Source organism: Cheilinus undulatus, linkage group 3 (assembly GCF_018320785.1).
Source record: "Cheilinus undulatus linkage group 3, ASM1832078v1, whole genome shotgun sequence".
In the NCBI taxonomy this organism is placed as follows: Eukaryota; Metazoa; Chordata; class Actinopteri; order Labriformes; family Labridae; genus Cheilinus; species Cheilinus undulatus.
This window is the reverse complement of record NC_054867.1, coordinates 27,084,983-27,107,001: the sequence shown is the minus strand read 5'-3', so window position 1 is coordinate 27,107,001 and position 22,019 is coordinate 27,084,983. Positions and strand designations below refer to the sequence as shown.

The window sequence follows — 22,019 nt, the reverse complement described above, 5'->3', positions numbered from 1 at the left end:
ATTCTCAGGAGACAAATCAATGTTATGCTATTATTGGTTGATAGAATATTAAAACACTCCTCTGAAAAAGCTGAATCAGCCTGACAGCTTTATGTGGAGGTCAGTGAGGAAGAAGAAAGTCAGACTTGGAAATGCTGTTGCTCTTATTTTTTGTGCCACTTTCTCTCAGCCCACAGCCCAGGGGAAAACCACATCCCTGATGCAACTAGGAATGCCCTTGTCTTCAGGTCAGTCGAGCTGAATCGCTGCAGCTCCTGACTTAATACTTACAGTTAGCTTAGGAGCACGCACACATCAGCTCAGGATGTGCTGAGTCCACACCACAGTGCAGCAGTTCCCAGCCCTCTTTATCAGATGCTCCTCCAAAGTCCTGTCATATGAAATTCCTGACACAAAATGTACTGAAAGGAATTTATTCCTATCTTATTTTACTTTTGAAAAGGAGCAGATATTATTACAGATAGGTTTTAAGTCCTAAAGTCAAACTGTCAATTTTAGTTAGCAACAGTTTTAACAATTCATCTCAAAATTAAGGTAGCTGTTTTCACTACCACTACTTTAACCTCAGCCTTAGTATGTAAACCATTCATACATGAGGCTTACTTTACAAATTCATAACAAGCTTAGCTAGGCATTACTTTCAGCTATATTTTCATTACTTTAACATTTTCTATTTCGAAGTTAAAAACTTGTTTTATGGGTTTGTTTTTAAATCTAATGTAGCCATATAGCCATAACTTTAAGCTGTTATTCTTGCTGGCTTCACCAGTGGCCCTCACTAGGGTCTGGCCATAGTTTTGAAAATGTATGAAAAAAGAGGGCAGTCATGGAATGATTTTGAGATAACTAGGAAGTGTTGAAATATTAATTTATTCATCTAGTGAGTTAGCTATCTCAGCTCTTTAGCTAGTTACTTTAACCCTTTCTGGAGCAAGGAACTATATGTAGTAACTTTGGTTGACCTCCTTCATGGCCTCCCCCCAACTCTCTCTGACACAGAACCAGTAGGATTTTTCTCTCCCATCACTGGAGATCAGTCAGCATCATGGAAAGTGACTCACACTATCTGACCAATCAGCAGTGGCCCAGAACATTTTGAACTTCCTGTTTCCTCCAGAACTTTCAAAATGTAGTTTTACATTCGTCAGTCCCACACAAATGGCCCTAACATCTTAACTTACTATCATGAGTTAAGTAAACGGATGAAACTCACACATTATAAAGGTAGATAGAAGCATAAATCAATTTTAGTGTGACAGGTGGATGAACCATATTTGGACATATATGTTACATATTACATCCATTTAGGGGTGTACAATGATGTCTATACAAAGACACAAGACCATTTCATCTAGAAAGTCATACTACAGGTATTTTCTTGACAAATAACTCATTAAAATGTAGTATAAAAGTACTCTTCAGTCTCATAAGCTGCTGCCACATGTTTATAAACAATTAAAGAGAGATTCATTGGTAAATTCAACTTATATATAGCAAAAATAGGTGTGATGTTTGGTCAGTTTTAGAACCTTTTATCAGTTTTATTATATCGATGTGATTTATATCAATATTAATTTTTACTGAGAGTCTTATCTCTGCTAAAGTTTATTTACAAATATAATTTTCATTTTTCTTTTCAGTTTTCTGATGGATTAATGAGGAATAACAACAAGTATAAATAATGAAGTATATGGGGTTAAGTCCATTTGAAAACAGTGCAACTGTTGTATTCTCTTTAAATGACACAAATATTTCTTATTATTTTGACTGTGATCCTCACTGCTTGAATTTACTTAATAATGGATTATTTTGAGCTCTAATCTGTCCCTATTCAACGCCCCATGTCCTAAGTTTAATCAAGAAGCAGCATGTCCATTCATCTTTGAAGTTTCATTATTTACTATACCTTGGAAATAATTTGTGTATGAAATAAGTATTTTGTATTTTATTACCTTAAAATGGGTGAGCAAATACTCATTTGACTTTAAACGTGTATATTTTTCCATTATTAACGTTTTATGTTGCATACACTCCATGGATTTTTTTAGTTACCATTTTTTGGATGGCAAGGAACCATATATGGTCGCTCTGTTGAGTTTGATTTTCAACATAATAATCTAAAATAAAAAAGTAAGTGACAAAATTAAAAATGCATGGGGATGTCCACCATTAATGGTTTCGATTTTTAGTTTCCAAGTTATTCCTGAGTGCTCTAAAAGGTTTAAGACTTTTAGTCTAAATTAGTCAAACCATTCACTCGTTACCCTTAACTGTTGGCTGCCAGCTAGTGTTTTACTAGCCTACATCAAAACATTTTTATATTTTTTAAGAGGTATGTTTCCTAATTTTAGGTCTGAAACTGAGCTCACTACATACATGTTAACTTTATTTAAATTTTTACTATAACTTTAGCTAGCAGGGTAGCTGTCTATTTTAACAGTTTAGCCACTGGGCAACTGTTTGCAAGTTCAAATTAGCTTTGTATACCTAAACTTTAATCTTATTCTTATTCATCCATTAATTTTAGCGAAGTGTTAAAGTTTACTTGTTGGTTGATAAAGCAAGCACCAGCAAAGCCAAAGAGATACCCCCCCATCCTTTATATACTACTGAAAGCTAAAACACTGGCAAGAGTGTGGAGAAAGAGTGATGCTCAAAGTTAAAATGGCAAAGTTCAGGTATAACCTTAAACATTAGATAGCTAGCTGAGCCTCTATCACTACTAAATGCCATTTAAAAAAATTTAAACAATGGGAAAAAACCAATATTGATAGGTTTCTTTACAGACTCCGTAGGCTTTTACAGACATGTTATTTTATTTGTGCATCCCCTTTAAATAACAGTACTTTTCTTTATTTATAGTTCATTTAAAGCTGGAGCCCCCTTCTCCTAAACCTTCCATATTTTCTTCAGGAAACTGCAGCTACACCTTCAGAGGTACATGCACCAGGATAAATGCTACCACTGATGTGTAAAAGAATATTCTAACAGCTATCTCACAGTAACAACTGGAGTGTCTTTGTAGTCATCATTATTTCATTTCACAGTAGTCCCACTCACTTTTGCAGGACTTGCCATCGCTGCCCAAGCTGAATCCAGAGCGACAGCGGCAGGTTCGAGTCTTGTGGCTGTTTCCCAGCAGACAGATGTCTGAGCAACCTCCAGCCTTCCCAAACTGGTCCACCTCACAGGCATGGCTACGCACTGAACACCAAAGAGGAAGAAAAATTAAGAACCAACAGCACCACTACCATATTATGAAATGCATGAGATTTAAATTAAAAAAAAAAAAAGGTATTTGTTTGCCATGGCTACCTGGCGGCTGGCGTCTCTGGTGGTAGACGTGCAGGGCTCCTCCTTTATCCACCCTGGAGACCACTTGATAGTCTGTGCTGTTGAAGCGGTTGACCCTGATCACACTGGTTTTAGGCTGCATGTTAGCATTGTCCGAGTTGGTGGCATACAAGTAGTTTTCGAACACAGTCAGCCCATAGAGATGCTCAATCTTAAAAAGAGAGGAAAATGATAGGGGAGAGATGGTATGAGCATCTACATACTTCAATGGTTTTAATTCTTCCACTCAGTAAACATATGTTGTTGATATTTGCTGCCAATAGAAAACAGTTCTGCATCCACTGACGTGACTTGCAGCTGATCAAGGCTGTGTAGGTAAAATTCATATTTTTGTTTTAATATAGGCTTACACAGTCTGTCCAAGATGACAGCCTTTGATTTTTTCACTCTGGATGTTTAATTTCTGTGTAAAGCAGTAATACTGTTAAATATGAAAATACTGGGCAATAAAACCTGATATACATGAATGTGGAGCTGCGGTTTTCAGTGGTGATTCCATCCTTTTCCTTACATGGGAAATCTCAATCTATTATCGCAATTACACCATGCCAACTTACCACAAAAATACAAATCATACTCCATGTTTGAAATCATCCTTACTCAGATTTTCCTCATGGTTAGTTATATTTTACAAGAGACTGTTAAATGGTAATGTAGCGTGAATATGCCTTGTTAGCATGAATTCCTTTAAAAAACATGCACACTGGTTTAACTGTTCACCAAAGTCTTTTCGAAGTTTCCTGATACAAATTCTGACTGCAACCTGCCGTTGCTTCTGAAAGCAGTGTTTACTTCTGCCCATGGTGCACCGTGGTGTCAAACAGCAACATATCATCTACCAGCTGAAAGGAATGAGAAGAGTTTCCTCTCTCAATAGAAAGCAAATCACACACAACTAGCCTTTAAACAGACAAAATCAGGAAGAATAGCAGGGCGAGGGCTTTAGGATCTGAACAAACATAGCCAGTGACTCAGAGTCCCATGAGACCATGTCTGCAGCAGTAGCAGAAAACCTGAGGTGTCATTGTGGTCTGTCAGAGTGAGCTGCGAGAAGCTCACTGGACACGCACAAGGGCAAGGACAGCCAGGAAGATAAAAATGTAACCATTGTAGGCTGAAGTGCAAAACTCTGCTGAGGTGACAAACTGTTAGAAAACCTGCTGACCTACCAGACTGTCAAAAAGCACAGTTGTCACCTTTAGTCACAGATCTGACTAAGGGCAAACCAGAAAAAAGCAAGCAATGGGAGGAAAAGATGTGTCACTTTATGATTTCACAAGTACAAAGTTTCTTAAAGTCCAAAAAAACAAAATATTTTTCCAATTATCAAGATTAGGGGTGAGAATAACAGAGTAACAAAGGATTTTCCCACGTTTTGACTTTCCATACACACGCAAACATCATTTCAGGTCACGAAAAAACTGACCTTTTATAACATAAAAAAGTCCTCTCCAGGGAAAGAGTTTTAGAAACTCTACAGCATTCATGTGTAGACAAAAAAACCTGAGATTTTGGCTTTTAATGTCACACTGTGCACCACTGTCTTCCTGTTTGATGTCAATGGTTGGCACATTAACACTTTCATGGCAACGATAGATGGAAAACTTGTGTTGGTGTTGATGTTGCTAACTTGACTTTGAGCCAATTTTGCCACTTTATTTCCATTCTGAACTTCTTTTTGCCACCTTTTTCTTACCTTTTTTTCACAATTTTTAACCCATTTTCATAACTTTTTGGCCACTTGATAGGTTTGCCACTTTTTGTTCAATGACCACTTTTAACCCATTATCGCTACTCGTCGCCCATTTATTTGTCATTTTGCAATTACTTAATTTTCCACCACAGTTGTCTGAGTTTCTTCTACTTCATTTTCTGGAATCCTGACATCTGACAATACTTTCTAAAATATGGTTATCACCTTAACTTTACAATGGATCAGGATTTTTCTGACCTATTTGGTAGGGCCCCAGAAAGGTCTCCCTTTTTCCCCCCTTATTGGCGGCCTTGCATACGGACAAGGACAAGGATACGATACAATATGATACAGTGCGATATGATACGATACATTACCACATGATACATACAATGTAATGCAATGTACTTCAGTAATTGATAGCTTGAAACACAATCTTATCATGCATCACAATATCTGATCAACTGAAGAATAGAAAATGCCCACAGAGAGGTATATTGCAGGATTAATGTATTAATTACTTCAGTAGTTTGAAGTCAATTTCACCAATAATCATGTGTCTTTTGTTGAAATGAAGCTTAGCATTAGTTCATGCAGGATACGGAAGTTACAGGCCCAGCTGACTGCTGGCTGATTTAATCATTCTCTCCTCACCAGTCACAGCTCATTCTCTAAACAAGGCGCTCCATGTAAATATGACTTCCTTCTCAATGATCCCTGTTTCACCAATGCTGATCTCCACAGACTGCTTCACCGTCACCACTCCAGATGTCTCTGTTCTAGCTACAGCTTGCTGCAACTTCATATGGGTTTTATGTTGTAATAAATGTAACTAAATCTCATTGCATTTGACATATATCGTCATATATTTACCTATAGCTATCATATAATATTTAAGCACTGCACTCTGTGGAAAGTCAAAGCATGCTGCTTGGCTAAGCAAAAGTGTTTTTTGAACAGAGCTTTCATTTTGCCATAAATGGTTAAGATGAGTGTGTTGCTAACGGAATTATTTAACCTCCATCCAACATCAACTCGCCACCTTTTCCATCTCATTCTGTTGTCAACTTCTTCTTTTGCCAACGAATTTGAATTCACATTACCTTCTCTCTTGCTAGTAAGGAATCATGTAGTAATGTCATGGTGATTTACATTAGCAGGGACATCTGTTTAGAGCGTCATCATTTTTTGATATTTTAATACTGATGTGTAGCACCAAAGAAGTACTAAATACCACACAAGAGTCCACATATTGCCTTAAGCGTGTTTTGCTCACCCCTAATCAAGACTCTATGCATTCTGATGTGAACTTTGAAAATTGCACATACAGAAGTTTTACCTTGAAAAGAGGGCATGTCGGGTCTTTGTAAAGACATACACTGTTAATAAAACAGCCTACACTATGCACCATTAATAACAACCTTCCTTTAACCTTTACTTGAAGGATGAGCGAGTGCTAATGTCAGATAGCAGGTGCTAACACACATACACAACAAGACAAGTGTTTTTGTTTGTGTCCCTGTCTGTGCCCTCAGGCTCGACAAGTAAATGAAGCCATTAGTTCTCCACAGATCACAGTAAAAGCCATGGCAACACATTTAAAAGCCACTGTGCTTCACCAGTGCAGCAACATCTACACAACAGCATCGGTATTAGAAACAATTAATCAGTCGCTTCAATGAAAAGGCAAATGTCCGCCATCTTTTCTCTGCTCATTTATCACTTTGTAAGAAGACATTACCAGAGCACACAGGAGAAATATCAGGTAGGTAATAGATGTTTAGGGGATGATAAAGCAAACTTTATAGGGTATTAAAAAAACAACACAAGCCAAAGCATAGCAAAAGTGAGAGATTATTTCCTGTTAATGTAAGACAACAGAATCTGTTCTTACCAGCAGGCCCTGGATGATGGTGTGCCGGTTTTTGCCCTCATAGTCCACAACCTCGATGTAGTCCAGATATGCATCTGCCCAGTACACTAGCCTACTGACCAGGTCCAAAGTGATGCCGTGTGGGAAAACGATCTTACTGTCCACTAGTTTAGTTCTGTTCTGACCGTCCATGTCACAGCGCTCCACCTTTGGGATCTGACCGTAGTCTGTGAAGAAAACCTTCCTGTGGGGAACAAAGGATCAGACCTGATCAGGATAGATGAAAGCAACTGAAGTGGAAAATAGCTTCATTTTCTGCTTATTTGGCTTTGTTGTCTTTGATTAATCACACTTATTTCTGTGCACAGAGAATAATAATCAGACTTCTCCGTAAGCAAAACAGGAAAGAGAGAGATTATCTGACGATCTATTGTAAGTTTGTTGTCATTTTTTAAAGAGTAACGCTGAGTTTTGGCTGAATATCTGTGGCTATTTATTAGCACTGGAGTTTATTTCTGAACATTTGTAGTTTTTTAGGAGAGCAGTATTTTGAAGAAAAACATTCCCACCATAGACCAGATTTACCAGATACAGTTTGTGAGAGCATAATCATTATTTTCGTAGGTTTTACACTGCTGCTAAAACAAAAACATAATTACATTCATCAAATATATCGGGATTTCCTGTCTAAACTAAACCCAAACAAAATCTTGTGGAGTCATTCCAAAACCAGGAACCAGCAAATAAAGAGAAGAAGAAACATCATGCTGTTTGTTTTGTGAAAAAAATCCTTCTTTTGTTGAGGGGGCCAGTCAGTGTGGGATTTTTGGAAATATTTGTAGTCATTGATCTTGTAGAATGCCAGCAAAGAATGTTTTGTTTTTGTTATAATGGTGACACTGGTGTTCTTCCTCCTCTAATGACCCTGCAGACCTTAAAAAAACAGCTACAGGGGATCCATCTGACCTTGTTACTGGAAAAACCAACTACAGCTGATATTTGCTGGAACTCCTATAGCTACAAGCTAGTTTGTGCGTGTACACACACATATAGTGCCTATAAAAGGTATTAACCCCCTTGAATGTTTGACCCTTTTCATGATTTTATAACTCAATAATCAATTTAGCTTTGTTAAAAAAAAACTCTTTCATGTGAAAGTGAAAACTGATTTCTACAAAGCAAATATGCAATATAAAATGAGTGACTGCATAAAAATTCACCCCCTTTAAAGCGACTGACCTAAATCAACAGAGGTATAGCTAATTGGTGCTAGTAGTCCCACAGCTAGTGAAATGAGGATCACCTGAGCGCAGTGAATGTATCTCAAGTGACTGCAGTAAAAAGACACTTGTGTCTGGAAGGTCCAGTCACTGGTTAATCAGTATTCCTGGCTACCATTACACCATGAAGACAAAAGAACACTCTGAGCAGCTTAGATAAAAGGTTATTGAAAAGTGTAGCTCAGGGAATGGATACAAGGAAAAGCTACACAGAAATGGTTTAAAGAAAATGAGGTGAATGTTCTGGAGTGGTTGAGTCAAAGCCCAGACCAAGCAGTTTTGCAAAGAAGAATGGAGTAAAACTTTACTGTCTACATCTGCAAGCCTGGTTGAGACCTATCTACTCAGACTCTAATTATACTAATTTGAAGGGGGTGAATGTTTATGTAATCACTTATTTTACATGACATATTTTAATTTAATTAACATTACATTTGTATAAATCCATTTTCACTTTGACACTAAAGATTTTTTTGTTTTAGTTTTTTTGTCAGAAAAGCCTAATTATATTGACTGTGATTAATTTATAAAAGCAATAAAGGGGTAAAACATAGAACAGGGTGAATACTTTTTATAGGCACTGGTCATGTACTTAACTTTTCTCTCTCAAACACATGTACACTAATGCAAGTATGTGCCACAGTTACACAAACATTTGAAAGAATCCAGTTATAAAAGTCCTGTCCTAAACAAAAGAGCTACTACAAAACCATACTTTTTTCTACTCAAAACCTACCGTCAGCATACCACAGAGCAACAGAACATCTGAACTCAATTACTCCAATGTCAAAGCCTCCGTTTAACCTCCCCCTACATTTCAGCTTGTTATTTAAAAGCTGGGTAACAACAGCAAATAACAGAAGGGGACTAAACGTACTGAGTGGGAACTTATTTTAGTGGGTTCAATTTACAAACTAGCGCATGTGTAGTTTCTATCGTGCATTTGACATGTGAGGTAAAACATTAGTCAAAAGTGATTAAACAGACCCCATGGTGGGATCCAGGGCGATGCCTTTAGGGTTGTACAGCTCCTGGTCCAGGAGGGTGACACATGTCTGCCCGTCCTTGTCACACACGAAGATCCTGTCGTCCACGTCATCCACAAAGTAGAAGTTTCCGGTGAGCCAGTCAATGGCCATCTGCTTCACATCTGGAAAGAGAAGGGGAGGAAACAAGATGAGAGGAGAGAAGGGAGTAAGACAGGACAACAGAAACACAAGGATAAGGAAACCAGACCTTAAATTGATTGTTATATGAAAGATAGGCAACTTGAGTGTGTGATGTTAAAGCAGTGGAGTGAGAGGTTTGACTTATATTCGAATGAAGTAAATTTGTCAGCAAAATTGTCCAGCAGTAACTTCAACAGACTCACATCCAGTCTGGATTCTGAGGTTTGGGCTTGGGAAGTTTTCCTGACTGACAAATGAAATGACAGGCAACACTGATTAGCGTATATCTAAGTAACACGTCTGTCATGATCAGACAGACAGAATATAAACCAGGCTGTTTGTTGCCCCAAGGAGTGTAATGTCACTGAGATCAAGCTGTGTGCAGTTTTCACTGCATTTCTTTCCCCTAAACTCAGCTCAAAGGAAACACCAGAGCCCCACACAGAGATATAAATCAAACATCTAAATGCATAACATGGCATCACACAGATTATGGAACATTTACAGTCTGCAGAGTTTCAACAAAGACAAGGCTGTTCAAAAAATAACTAGAATACCCCTCCTCTACCTAAACTGTTTTGGATGTGAAGTAAGACCACATAGGAGGATTTGAAACTAGAGAAAATAGTGAGAAAGAATAACATGAGACATTAATATATGCCTCTCCTTCTCTTCCTTTCCTCAAACACCAGCTTAGCCACATTGAGCCCATGCCAAGGATCAGAAACAGAAAGCTATTGTAAAGCTGACTGAAAGGAGATGTGAGAGAATTAAAGGTCCAGAGTGATCAATTTACTGCAGCTAGTGAGCCGTGGAGAGTAATAAAGTACACCCAAGTTCAACTACATATTGTATTTATTTTAACATCTGAGATTCTTGTACTTCTCCGAAGTTTTTCCATACTGTGCAACTTTTTTCACACCAGTATCAGACAGCTAGAGTGAGATGTTTCTCTAGAAAATAAAACTAAAGGAATACATCAATTAAATCAAATGTCCCACTGTGCCTAGAAGAGTGTCAAACTACACATCAGCATGAGAGAATATAAGAACAACCTTGCCTAATAAAGCTAGCACAATGCTATCAAATAATCTATAACATCATTAAAGTAATATGGGTGTGTGACTGTGTGGGCACAAGGCTACTGTTAATAAAAAGTAATTGATAATAACAGATGGCTTTGCAAAATTGTTAGTTGTTACTAGCTGACACATACAGTCCAGAGCAACATTAGCATTCAGCTTCTTGTCCTGTTCTTAGACCAGTGGTTCAAGAATGATGTGGCAAGTTACACTGGTGTGCCTTCAGGCAGGTCTAAGTGGGCCTTGGGCATTTTTACAATCATACATTATTGCTACAACTACACATAAATGAAATGTGGCCCAGTTCTAATAACACTAGAGCTATATCTGAGCTAAATGCTACATGGGTGGCTGCCTTTGCTATCAGCTTCCAGTGCAACTAAACCCTGCCAGTGTCTACTGCCATCAAATGATGCTGATACGTCAGGTCTGTTTTCAGCCCTGGCTCAATATTTCAGATTGGAGCTTTTTGACATGGATATGCCTGATGATAGACATGGAATCTGGCCGATTCACCTGCTTTGCATCTGCTTTGTAGATAGGACAGTGAATAGTGCTGAAAACAGGGGAGAGTGGGGAAAGGAGCCACAAGTCACATTTATACCAGGGGTGCCTGCTTTGAGGACAGCAGTCTCTGTATATGGGGCACTTCGACATAACCATTTGGCTAATAGCACCACCTAATTGAAGCTTTATGATGCATTGGAAATATCAGATTTTAACAGTAGCTGCTTTAAGTTTTAATGCAATACTGTCTTTTGTAGATGTTGGTAGCTGTAGAGCCACTGAATATTCTTCCAGCACAGACTTTTTAAATATAGAAATCTTGACAAGAGAAGCAAAACTATACGTCTTCATTCCAATGAGCTGAAGAGAGGAAGAGAAGGAGAGGGACGGAGGGTTTTAAAACCACAGGATTTGTATTTTCACAGCTGCCACAAGCCCTGCTTTTCATACACACTGACTCACACACAAACACTTCAGAAATTGGGCTAAAGTCGTGCTGCAGGGGGCCTGGGTCACACAGTGCGAGGTGCTAAGGGTGGAGGTCTAATGTTGTGATATGTTTACTGAGGTGACGAGGTCAGTGTGATGATTTAGGGGAGACTCAAGGATCCGTTTCTGCAGCGGGGAAAGAAAAGCTTGCGTTGGGGAAATGATGAAGCAGATTCCTCGCCATAAGAGCACATTAAAAGTAGTTCCAAGGAATTCCAAAGGAGAGCTCAAGGCTTGGATAAAATGACAGAGTTTTCTGCAGAGCCTGACGAGCAAAGGGTGAGGCACTCCTCAATATCTTTGTTGTGAGTAAAAGTGGAGACAGATAGAGGAAAAATGCACAGAAAAGAAAGAAAAAAGAGAGGGAGGAGTGATCTTATTTCCAATCAGGGAATCTTGGTGATTGTGTAAAAACATTTCTGAGGTTTATGGGAATCCAGGGACCATATTCCTAAAGGTCCCTTTTTCTAACACAGATCCTCCATTTAAACACATACAGCTGCTAAGCAACATGATGATTCACTGATTAAGCAACGGATAAACAAAGAGGGGGAGACAGAAAGAGATTGTGCAATTTTAAAAAGTTTACTGAAGACTGAAAAAGAAAGTCTGTCGCCTGCTTTCTGTTTTCCAAAAATGGCTCCAGCAAGGGTCAAAGACTTTTCTATCTCCTCCCATTCTCCTTCCTCCTCCTCCATGCATCATCCCCCTATCCCTCCCCTTTGTCTGTTCCCCAGAGGTGGAAAAACAGTCTGGATTCATTAACTGCAGCTCTGTCTGTCTGAAACTATGCTATAAAAAACAACACAGCATAATTGAAAAAACAGAACCGGCTGCTTTCTTCATTTTTTTCCCCCAGCTTTCTCTAAACAACTTGTTTTCTTCGTGTTTTCTTGTTCAATCCTCTGCTCCCTGTTGGTCCAAAGGAAAAAAAAAAACAGCAGGCGAATGAATGTCTTTCAAATGTATTCAAAATGCAGCATTGGTGGGCAGACTTTTACTTTAAAGACTGTGAGGGTACAAGTGAGGGGCACCTGTCTTTACAAGGACCTGCTGATGGTGCTTCTCATCAAACACAGGGGATTAACATGTAGTGAGATCAGTGGCTTTATGTTTAAAGCAGCTGATGTGCTCCTGACATTTTTAAACTGCGACTGAAGCTTTAACCTCGACCGCTCAAGCACCCCAACCCCCACTACCCCTCGCCAAACTCCAAAACACTCCCTAAAGCATCTGGTGAAGGCGTCACACCAGAAACACACAAGCGGGGGAGAGTGGCAAAAAAACAACACAAATTTAGTTTGTGGTTTTGTTCAGCTCAAGTAAGAATACAAAGCTAGACAGGAAAAGTGGATAACTCAAGCAGTAAAATTTATTTCATTGCTCAGGGGGAGAGAGGTTTAAAGCTGAATAAAGTGTTGAACTGAGAGAAGATTTGAAAATGTGCTGACTGGCCTGCCTTTTAATGGCACATGACCTCTTAAGCAGATTTTAGGCCAGTGTCTGTGCTAAGCAGCCCGCTGTGGCTCAGTGCAGGAGCAGAGCAGGTACTGGAGCTCTAACAGTACAAGCAGAGAGAGAGGAGGCTTAGTGACAGCTCTGGGATCAGCCCTCCTGTGCATAGTGTGACGCATTGCCATCTACTACTGAATGCAAAGCCTTCACAGTTTCTCTTGTACGTTCCCTATAGGGAGGGCTTCCAGCACCACTATGTTACAATAACTGTTTAATCTGAATCCCCCATAGACTTCCTCATGTGTATTCAAAGACCGAGGGAAACTGACAGTGTCCAACAGGCAAAGTGAGCCAGTTTTAATGGAGCATTTTTTGCAAAATCATAAGGAAAGTACTTATTGGGTTATGTTAATGAGCCTGAATGCCTCAAAGTAATCAAAAACAAGAATACATTTTTACATTAGGGCTGGGATTAACTATTAGTATTCTTTGTCCCCATTTATTTGGTCAAGTAAAACTACGATTAAAAATATTAGTTGTATACCCTTGTTCCATGAGAAAGTATAGTGTAAGACTGGCTGAAAATACATTTTTCATGAAAAATCTCTGGCAAAATATCTTAAACGTAATTTAGTTTTCACAGGACAATTAAAATCCATGACATGTGAAAGCACAAGCTGTAGAATGGATCTGTAGCTCCTCTGGCTTTCAGCTGTAGAAAGTCGAGATGTTCCACTACCATTTTTTCCTTCCTGCTACCCATTCCAATACCATATCATCGGTGATAAACTGATACTGAGCACCAATCTAATACGAATGTAAACTTTCTGGGCTGACTGTGCTGTGGAAAACTGGCACATTATTTTAGCCTAACAGTGAACTCAGAACATGGCTCATCAAATAGAACTGTAATGAACAGCCTCTGTGACACTTGATTTTTTTTTTCTGCAAATAATTGTGAGTTTTACTGCTAAATACTAAATTGACAATAATACAGAGGGCCAAATCACAGACTTTTTTACTCTCTTTCTCTACTCAGGCCGCCTCCATAATGATCTGCATGTTAAATGTGCAGTTTAACATTTGGTCTTGACAGACCAGTCTGTCATTGGTTGACAACCCTTAACAAAGCATTAAATCAAAAAAATAAAAACAGATAAAAAGACGCTCACTATCCAATCTACCAGTATGGTTTTAATCCTCCAAATCCTTGAAGAGTCACTTGATTTCCAGGCTCACGAGAAAAGCTTCTGCATAGGCTCAAAGATATGGACAACACCATTGGACCAGTGCAACGGCTAGCTAGCTACGAGAGGAAAAAAACAGTAAGAGGCTACAATTTATGGTTCAAAAGTGATTCAATTCTTAATAACCTGGGTCGTACACAACAACGCTGGTCTGGAGGGGTTTTTAACATATAGTCTATAGACTATCTATACAGTCTGTGTGTAACCTGACACGCCAGATAGACTGTTTAGATAGACATGAAGATACTTCACATTCATGTAGGAAAACTCTCGTAGAAAGCATATGGGAAGGGCAGGACTGGACAAAAAATTCCTGATGTTCTGCGCATGCCTGACTCTTGAAGCAGCCTGCTGCCGTTGTACATCGTTAATGTCAGAGATTCTCGATGAATACAACTGATGCAAAAGCTGGTCAGGAGACATGCATGAACATCATCTCTGCCAGGACATGCTTTCGGTGTGGCTCTATGCTTTTTGTTTAAAAAAGAAACATGGTTCAGTTCTAATTAAACCGGGTTCTCCTACAGCTACATCTGAGATAACAGCTACTGTGGCAGCAGCAATTAAATCCCCTGCAAACCCCACCCGTAACGACCAAAAACCTGTGCTGAAGCAGGCTGGGAGAAGAGCAAAAAAACATATTTTCTGTCTTGAAAAGCTTTCAGTGTTGCTCTCTGCCCTTGTTTTAATAAAGAAATGCGGTCTGGCTTCGACAAAACTGCAGCTGTGGCTACATTCGAGCTAATCATTCCACTAGCAGCCATTGTACACAACTCACACACCACTGACCCATAACTCCCCATACTAATGCCGAAGCAGGTTGGCCAAAGAGCAAAGACATCTATAACATCATGAAAAACTTGTAGTGTTGTTTCTATTCTTTATTTCATACAGAAACATGATTTGGTTCTAATAAAACTGGCACTATGCTAAAGCTGCATATGACCTAATCACTACATGGGGGCAGTCATTAAAACAGCTTTGAGTACCACCTCGCCCGTCGCCTCGTTCTCCTCAACTAATGCTGATTAGTCCAAACCGCATGCTGTATAAGACACTGTATAATATCATATGTTACTGTGGGTTTAGGCCTGCCCACAGAATTGGCTGGGCTCCTGAAAAACCCGGGCAATGGGCCCTCCCCAGTTGTTATTTATTTGTGATATCAGTGCATGTGTGTTTGATCAGTAGCAATGGTGCAAGCAGCCTGGCTGGCAATTTCCTCATTTTGGTACTCTGCCACTTTTTCCACTTCTAGTTCATATTTTTAACTTTCAACATTTTTTGGCCTTTTTGCCTTTATTTGATAGGACAGTGGATAGAGTCGGAAACAGGGGAGAGAGCAGGGAGAGACATGCAGGAAATGGTGCCACGGGCCGGATTCGAACCCGGGTCGCCTGATTTTTTTTATTGCCAATTTTTCATATTATTACTGATTGATATTATTATTTTTCCATTAAAGTTATCTCTGTTTCTTATGCTTTATTTTCTGGCATCCTGATGTTTATGCATGTCATGACTTAGTCAAAAGGCCTGACATTACTATCATAAGAGTTCAGTTCAGAGTTCCCATCCATAATGTGATCATTACCTAAAAAAGGGCAATTCTGTTTTAAGAAAAGGGGTTTAAATCTATAAAGGCTATACTGTTTTACAGCATATTTAATAAAATTCATTTTTGTTGCTCTGATCAGAGTTATTGTTATTCATGATAAATATGAAATACGGTTATTACAGCTTACCTTTACAATGGATCATGATTTAGCTGACCTCTGTGGGCCCCCCATCTGGCAGGGCCCCAGAAAGGTCTCCACTTTATCCCCCCTTATGGGTGGCCTTGTGTGGTTTGCATATCATGTATCATTTTTTTAACCATATTGTGTCTCATGTATGCTGCTCATGCATTGTATTTTATCATTCTGTAGCATAAGCCACCCTCTTCTGTCAAACGTGCATTGTTTTGCATTACAAATTATGCTTTTTAACAGAGTCTGGCTGTCTATCTTTATGTTAGGCTTACATCACTACTCTTACGACTATCGATGACGTTGAGTGACCTGTATAATTACCAATGGCAAGTAACAGACAGACAAATACAGACTGAGACTGAGTGTATGTTTCATGTAATTTGGCAGAAGAAAGTGACACTTAAAACAAACAGGCGAAGGGAATGTAATGAAAGTGAGAGAGCAAGAGAGAGGGAGGAGAGAAAGAAAGAGTGACAGGGGGTGGGGACACATCTGGACAACTCATCGGTGGCATACTGAGGTCATGAGTCACTCTAACCGCAAGCGCATCATTTCCTGTGTGTTCAACCCCGCCATTGGTTACCTTGGGCTCCCTCCATGTTGACTGTGATGCATAAACTTGCCCCTCCTATTCTGTTACACTTGTACACCCGCTGCCCAGCCAAAAGACCAGTCTGCTGTCACGGCAGTCGCTTTATATTGTAGACTAGGTTGGATGACAAAAACCGGCCTTTTTGTTGTATATTTTTGTGCTGATGCTAAGCAATGTTGTTTGAGGGTTTTCAGAGTAGATCCAGGATGGGGAGCTGTCATCATAAACATAAAGATATGCTTTGTGTCTTTACATGCCTTTACTCTGCTAACATTATCATTTATCTTTCAATTACATTGATCCCACTCAATGTTTTCTAACGGCAAATCTGAGCTTCTCCCTTGAGCACAATTTCTTGCTGTAATATTGTCAATTGAAAAAAGAAGCCTCCCCTATAATTGTTGCTTCATATCATTAAACGCAGCTTCAATCCTTTAATATCAACATGTAGACTCTTTCAGGAGACTGGTGTTTTGTCTATCGATGTGCACATTCAGTCCCTGCATTTGTCTAAGAAAACGACTGCTGCAGTATGTGTGGGAGTTTGCATGTGTGGGGGACAGCCGTGGAGAACCCAGCTAAAGCTGCTGGAATTTCCTGCAGATTCTTCTGCTTCTTAAATAGTCCAGTGTGAGCTGAGGTTCTGGCGAAAGCTGCGCCACTACAGCACCAGTGACAGCTATTGAGATATCCCTTTTCCTGCATGAGCCTGATTGATTAAGGTCTGTTCTGTATAATATGCAAATGCCAAATGAAATGGGCAGAGAGGTAAAGCAGGTTCGATCTTCATATGAATTCTGTAAGGGATACCAGACTGCCTCGTGCATAATTCTCACTGTTGGAAGCTTGTCTGATGTCATCTGATCTGAAACGTACATATTTCCAAATGACAGCTGAACCACATTGGCGTGCGCGTGGAGGACAGAGCTGCCCGACTGTCATCATTGGGTATTTCCATTTCCTATGATGGTTAGAACTGAGAAAGTCATTTCTGTCATGTTAATGAAATCTCAAGCCCGGTGGAAAAGTGAATTTAGCAGAGACATGCCGCTGCACACTAAGAGGACGTGATAGGTCGCAATGCTTGGATGCAAGAAAAAAAAACAACGGGCAAGAAAGAGGAAGGATAAATCGCAGGTATATTACCCCCTGCTGTTTCAGTTCTTCTGCATCAAAGACTTAGAAAATTTGGCTTTAAATAGAAAAACTGCCTTTGATATCAAAGTTAACAAGCAAGAAACATGTAAGAGAGTTCAAATGTTTATCGTGAGTAAAAAACTTGGTGAAAGACAAGTCATTGAACTCTTAAGCTCATTTCTTTACACAGAGGTCAGGCTGCCAGAAAAGAGCAGAAGAAACTGATGCAACTTTCTAGAGAACACACTGAACAACTGAAAAAACAGTTGAGATACCCAACTTATTTTTTCTCTTTTTTCCTCACACATTTTCATTTTTGTTTCCTGCTTTTTTTAAGTCACCCTTGTGTGTGACATTCATGTCTTGCTCCTTTTGTTTTCCACCTTCTACTTTGACTCTGTCCCTGACTATCCACCCCTGTCTCATTTTTCCCCAACTAACTGTGTATTTAATCCCAGGGTGTTTCCACAAGTTGCCAGTTCCTAGTGTTTCCATGTCCCTCATTCATTCCTGTTTAATTACTGCCTTTTTGACCCAGACTTGTGCTTTTCCCTCTGTTTTTGTCTAATGAGTTTTCCTTTTTTATTACTGACCTTTGGACTGATTAATTAAAACTACCTTTTTGAATATTCCAACCTAGACATTCCTAAGTCTGCAATTTAATCCATTGTGTCTGATTCTTTGAGCCACTCAACAATAGCTTGTTAACATACTTTTCAGGTCAAAAAGGTGTAGCCTAAATGTTAGCCAGTAGGCTAGCACCAAAGCTACTGGCTTTTCAGGAGCCCTACCTGCAATTTTCAGGATGACTGTGCCATGCACCGAAGTGCCGCAGGTTTGGTCCGACCAAAGGTGAGCGACCTTGCCCACTGGAGTTGTGTCTAGAGCGCTGCAACGCGGCACACAGCCCTGATCAGCAGGCAGAGATCATGGGAGAACTGCGAGTTCAAGCAGGAATAGTATGTCAACAGTGGATTAGTTTACCTTTTGGGCTTAAATTATCATCCTTTCCGGTATAAGTCCATGATATTATTGCTTCCGCCATTGGGTGAGTACATTAGGAAGTTGAAAGGGTAATGTTTGCTTAAAGGATCTGTGGTTTTATGCAAAATTATTTGGCTAAATATCCTCAAAAGTGAACTTTTCCTCGTCAATGGCACCGTTGTAGCTCTGTGACCCACTGACCTCTCAGTGACCCTTTGCTCTCGCTGCAGGATGAGAAGTTACGTTGATATAGTGATGATTTATGATTGGGAGTCTGTGCATTGTATTGTATTATTAAACAACCGGATATTCTATGCTTTTGACTTCCTCTTCTAAAGCTTTCTGATTGACGGGCAATGATGCGGTTTGGCAGTGGCCGGCACTGAAAATAGACCTACAGTGTGCCACGAACGAAGCAGAGCAAAGTGTCGGTCTAGGCACACGCCGCTGACCGTCTGGAGCGCCGGCTGTGGAATTGCTCTGATAGACTAGAGAGGGCGTGGAAATTGGAGGTCAGATGGGTCTGGTCGCAGACCGCTCATCTCTGACGGCCACTCTCCCGGATCGTAAACAAAGTCTGGCAGTTACATTCATGAAATAATCACATAAATTACAGACGATGCAGCATTTCTTAATAAAATAGAGCAAAAGGGTCAGAGATCTTGTCCATGATTAAATTATGTATAGACCCATTTTAGAAGTAGTTACACAGGCGGTGTCTCACTTAAGCTTGGTTGCCTTTAGCTTAATCTAACATAGCTATGCTAGCTACGTAATTAACGTTACCACATAAACCAATGTAGCTAGCTACGATTTAGCAACGGTTTATTTATCAAACATTGCTAAAGCTAACGCAGCTGCATAGATAACACAAATACTTATCTTAGCTGCAGAGCAAGCTTATCTTTAGTTACACTAGTTATGTAGCTTTGTTAGCTACATAGCTCTGTTATTTATTTAGCTAATGCAGCTAACAGAGCTAGAGCTAAAGTTTTAGTGTGTATTTCCAGACTTTCTTGAGAAGCCCAGCCATGTCTGAGGGCTACTACCAGGTAGCATGAGTAAGCAGCTAACTGCTAGCTTTGATTTGTTATCAAAGTATACAGACAAGGATGCCTCTATTTGTACAAATACTCTCAATGTAGGGCTACATTTTTCGTCTCATTAGCGCTAGTGACATGTTTCATTGAACAGGAAACACCCTTTTGATACTGTACATCTATGAGCCTGGACTGAAAGCAGTTAAAGATTACCTGCAGATGTTGCAAGTGTCCTTCAGAAAATCTCCACAGCTGTATGACTACTATAGATATGACCTTCTGTTTGTGTACAAATCAGCAGCAGAGGAAGACTTGACCGAAAATAAAAAGATATGATGACTAAGTGGTCAAGATTTGCAATGTTGTATAAGTCTCTAAATTAATGTTGGCAGGTAAGTGACAATGAAAACAGTTTCTGACCATCTGGCCACCAACTTCCTAAAAGATAGTACAATGACACATTTCTATTGTTTGTATAAATGAGTTGTCTCTGAGGCTGCTTAGCCTCTGAATCACCAAGAAAACAAGCCGCTCAAAATTCAGGCCAAAACTCAGCAAGAGCTTAAGTCCGAATGGGAATAGCCCTGGATGTGCAGAATCTCCACCCACAGGTTGTCTCCACTCTCAAGCAACACGCAGGTATACACATCTGTATTCAATCACATTCCTTCAGATCTCTACAGTCCACTTTTAGTTTCATTTTTACAGGAAAACTGACTCAAATGTTTTCTGCAAAGAAAGTGAAGTAATGGAAAAGCACAGCTGCTTTTAATGTGCAGCCACAACAATATGTCTGACTCACAAGCATTGCACAAGAGCAGAGAAGCTGAGGACACGTCTGTTCCCACAGGTATTTATGCTCAATCAGTTCTGGCTACATTTTCCTGGAAATTCTTTTTTTAAAACACACATTAGCATTCAAGGAAAGGATCATCCAAGGCCTTGGTCTGAAGTAGGAGTCGATAACACCCCATTCTGACAGACAGGTGAATCAAGATAACCTAAAAGTCAGACTTCTTGGTTGAATATCATTGAGGGAGACATCTGAGTCCAAAAGCATTCACTTGCAGGGGCAACAGGGACAAAATAGACATGAAAACATCTGTTTTGATGTTATTTTTTCCTCTGTTTTTTAACTAAACAAAAAAGCAAATTTGTAGCATGCTTGTTTAATAGTTTCAAGGTCCTTCTCCTGCGGCAGCCAGAGCTAAATAGGCATCGGCAGTTTAACTTACACTGTTTTGCAGTTTTCCTTTGGCATGACAGCTAGTTTTCTTTTTTTTAAATCAGACCTGCAACATTAAAAGAAGCCTGGGACTTTTCTGAAAGTATGCTAATACAGATTTCTTCCTCTTCCTATGTGCATAAACGAAACTGTCTTCTTCTTCAACACATTTAAATGACACAGTGACATGGCAATGCATTACTAGTTTGATTTTACAGACCGACTGGCACAGGTCCATGGTTTTACCTTCCACAGCAAACCCCACAACCAAAACTAGAGAATTAATGAGATGACATATCATTGTCTTATCTTTTTCCACAGCTGCTGATCCATGTGGCCACCAGAAGTAAAGTAACATGAAAACAACATAAAACACATAGACACATGCAAACACTGAAATATGTATGCTTTGCCTACTTATAGTTTTAGAGAACCTTTTTTTCACCATTGTGTAGTGTATATATGTATGGAGTAGAACTTGAAGAACTACTTCCTTTATACCATAATTCAGCATTGTACTCACGGTGTAGACTGAGTGAGATGTTGATGACTCTCTCCTCTGTGAAGCTCTTCAGATTGGGGATCTTGGCACATTTGAGGTGCGTGGAGGAGGGTGTGTCACCCACATGAATCCAGCAGACGGTCTCTTGTGCGTAGACAAAGTCCATGGCAGTGGTTTGTTTGGTGCTGGTGGACAGCAGGCTGTGACCCGTGGTGCCACTCAGGGAGGTGGCTTGGATGTTCTGTGAGTTGGCGATCAATAGGACAGGTAGCCGCTCTACTGGCACTGTAAAGTAACATTGGCCAAACTACAGCTTAACAGGAGAGACCTTGACAGAAAATCTACACAGCCTCAGTTAAAACAGTGTATTCACAGCCCTGCTGCTGTCTGCTAGTACTCACCATTCTTGGCCTTGCAGGAGCGGTTGTCTGGTTGGGACAGGTATCCCTCCACACAGGAGCAGGTGTAGGAGCCTTCAGTGTTGGTACAGGTCTGACTGCAGGTCCCATATACACTGCACTCATCGAAATCTGAACAACAGAAACAACAGATGGTTTTCCTTATGCCATTTCTGACATTTCCTGAAAATTTCATGAAAATCCGTCCATACCTTTTTGAGTTATGTTGCTAACAAACAAACAA

General features: G+C 39.8%; 1 protein-coding gene across 1 annotated transcript in view; it reads right to left on the bottom strand.

Moving 5' to 3' along the window:
* The window catches only part of LOC121504520 (low-density lipoprotein receptor-related protein 1-like), a 167,294-nt gene that overhangs the window by 70,335 nt on the left and 74,940 nt on the right, over positions 1 to 22,019 (bottom strand). Inside the window, exons 5-10 of the mRNA XM_041779358.1 lie at positions 21,779 to 21,907; positions 21,399 to 21,662; positions 9,188 to 9,350; positions 6,942 to 7,164; positions 3,316 to 3,505; positions 3,061 to 3,204 (exon numbers count right to left, since the gene is read on the bottom strand). Coding sequence (XP_041635292.1) covers positions 3,061 to 3,204; positions 3,316 to 3,505; positions 6,942 to 7,164; positions 9,188 to 9,350; positions 21,399 to 21,662; positions 21,779 to 21,907 — 1,113 coding nt within the window. The remainder of the gene's footprint in view (positions 1 to 3,060; positions 3,205 to 3,315; positions 3,506 to 6,941; positions 7,165 to 9,187; positions 9,351 to 21,398; positions 21,663 to 21,778; positions 21,908 to 22,019) is intronic.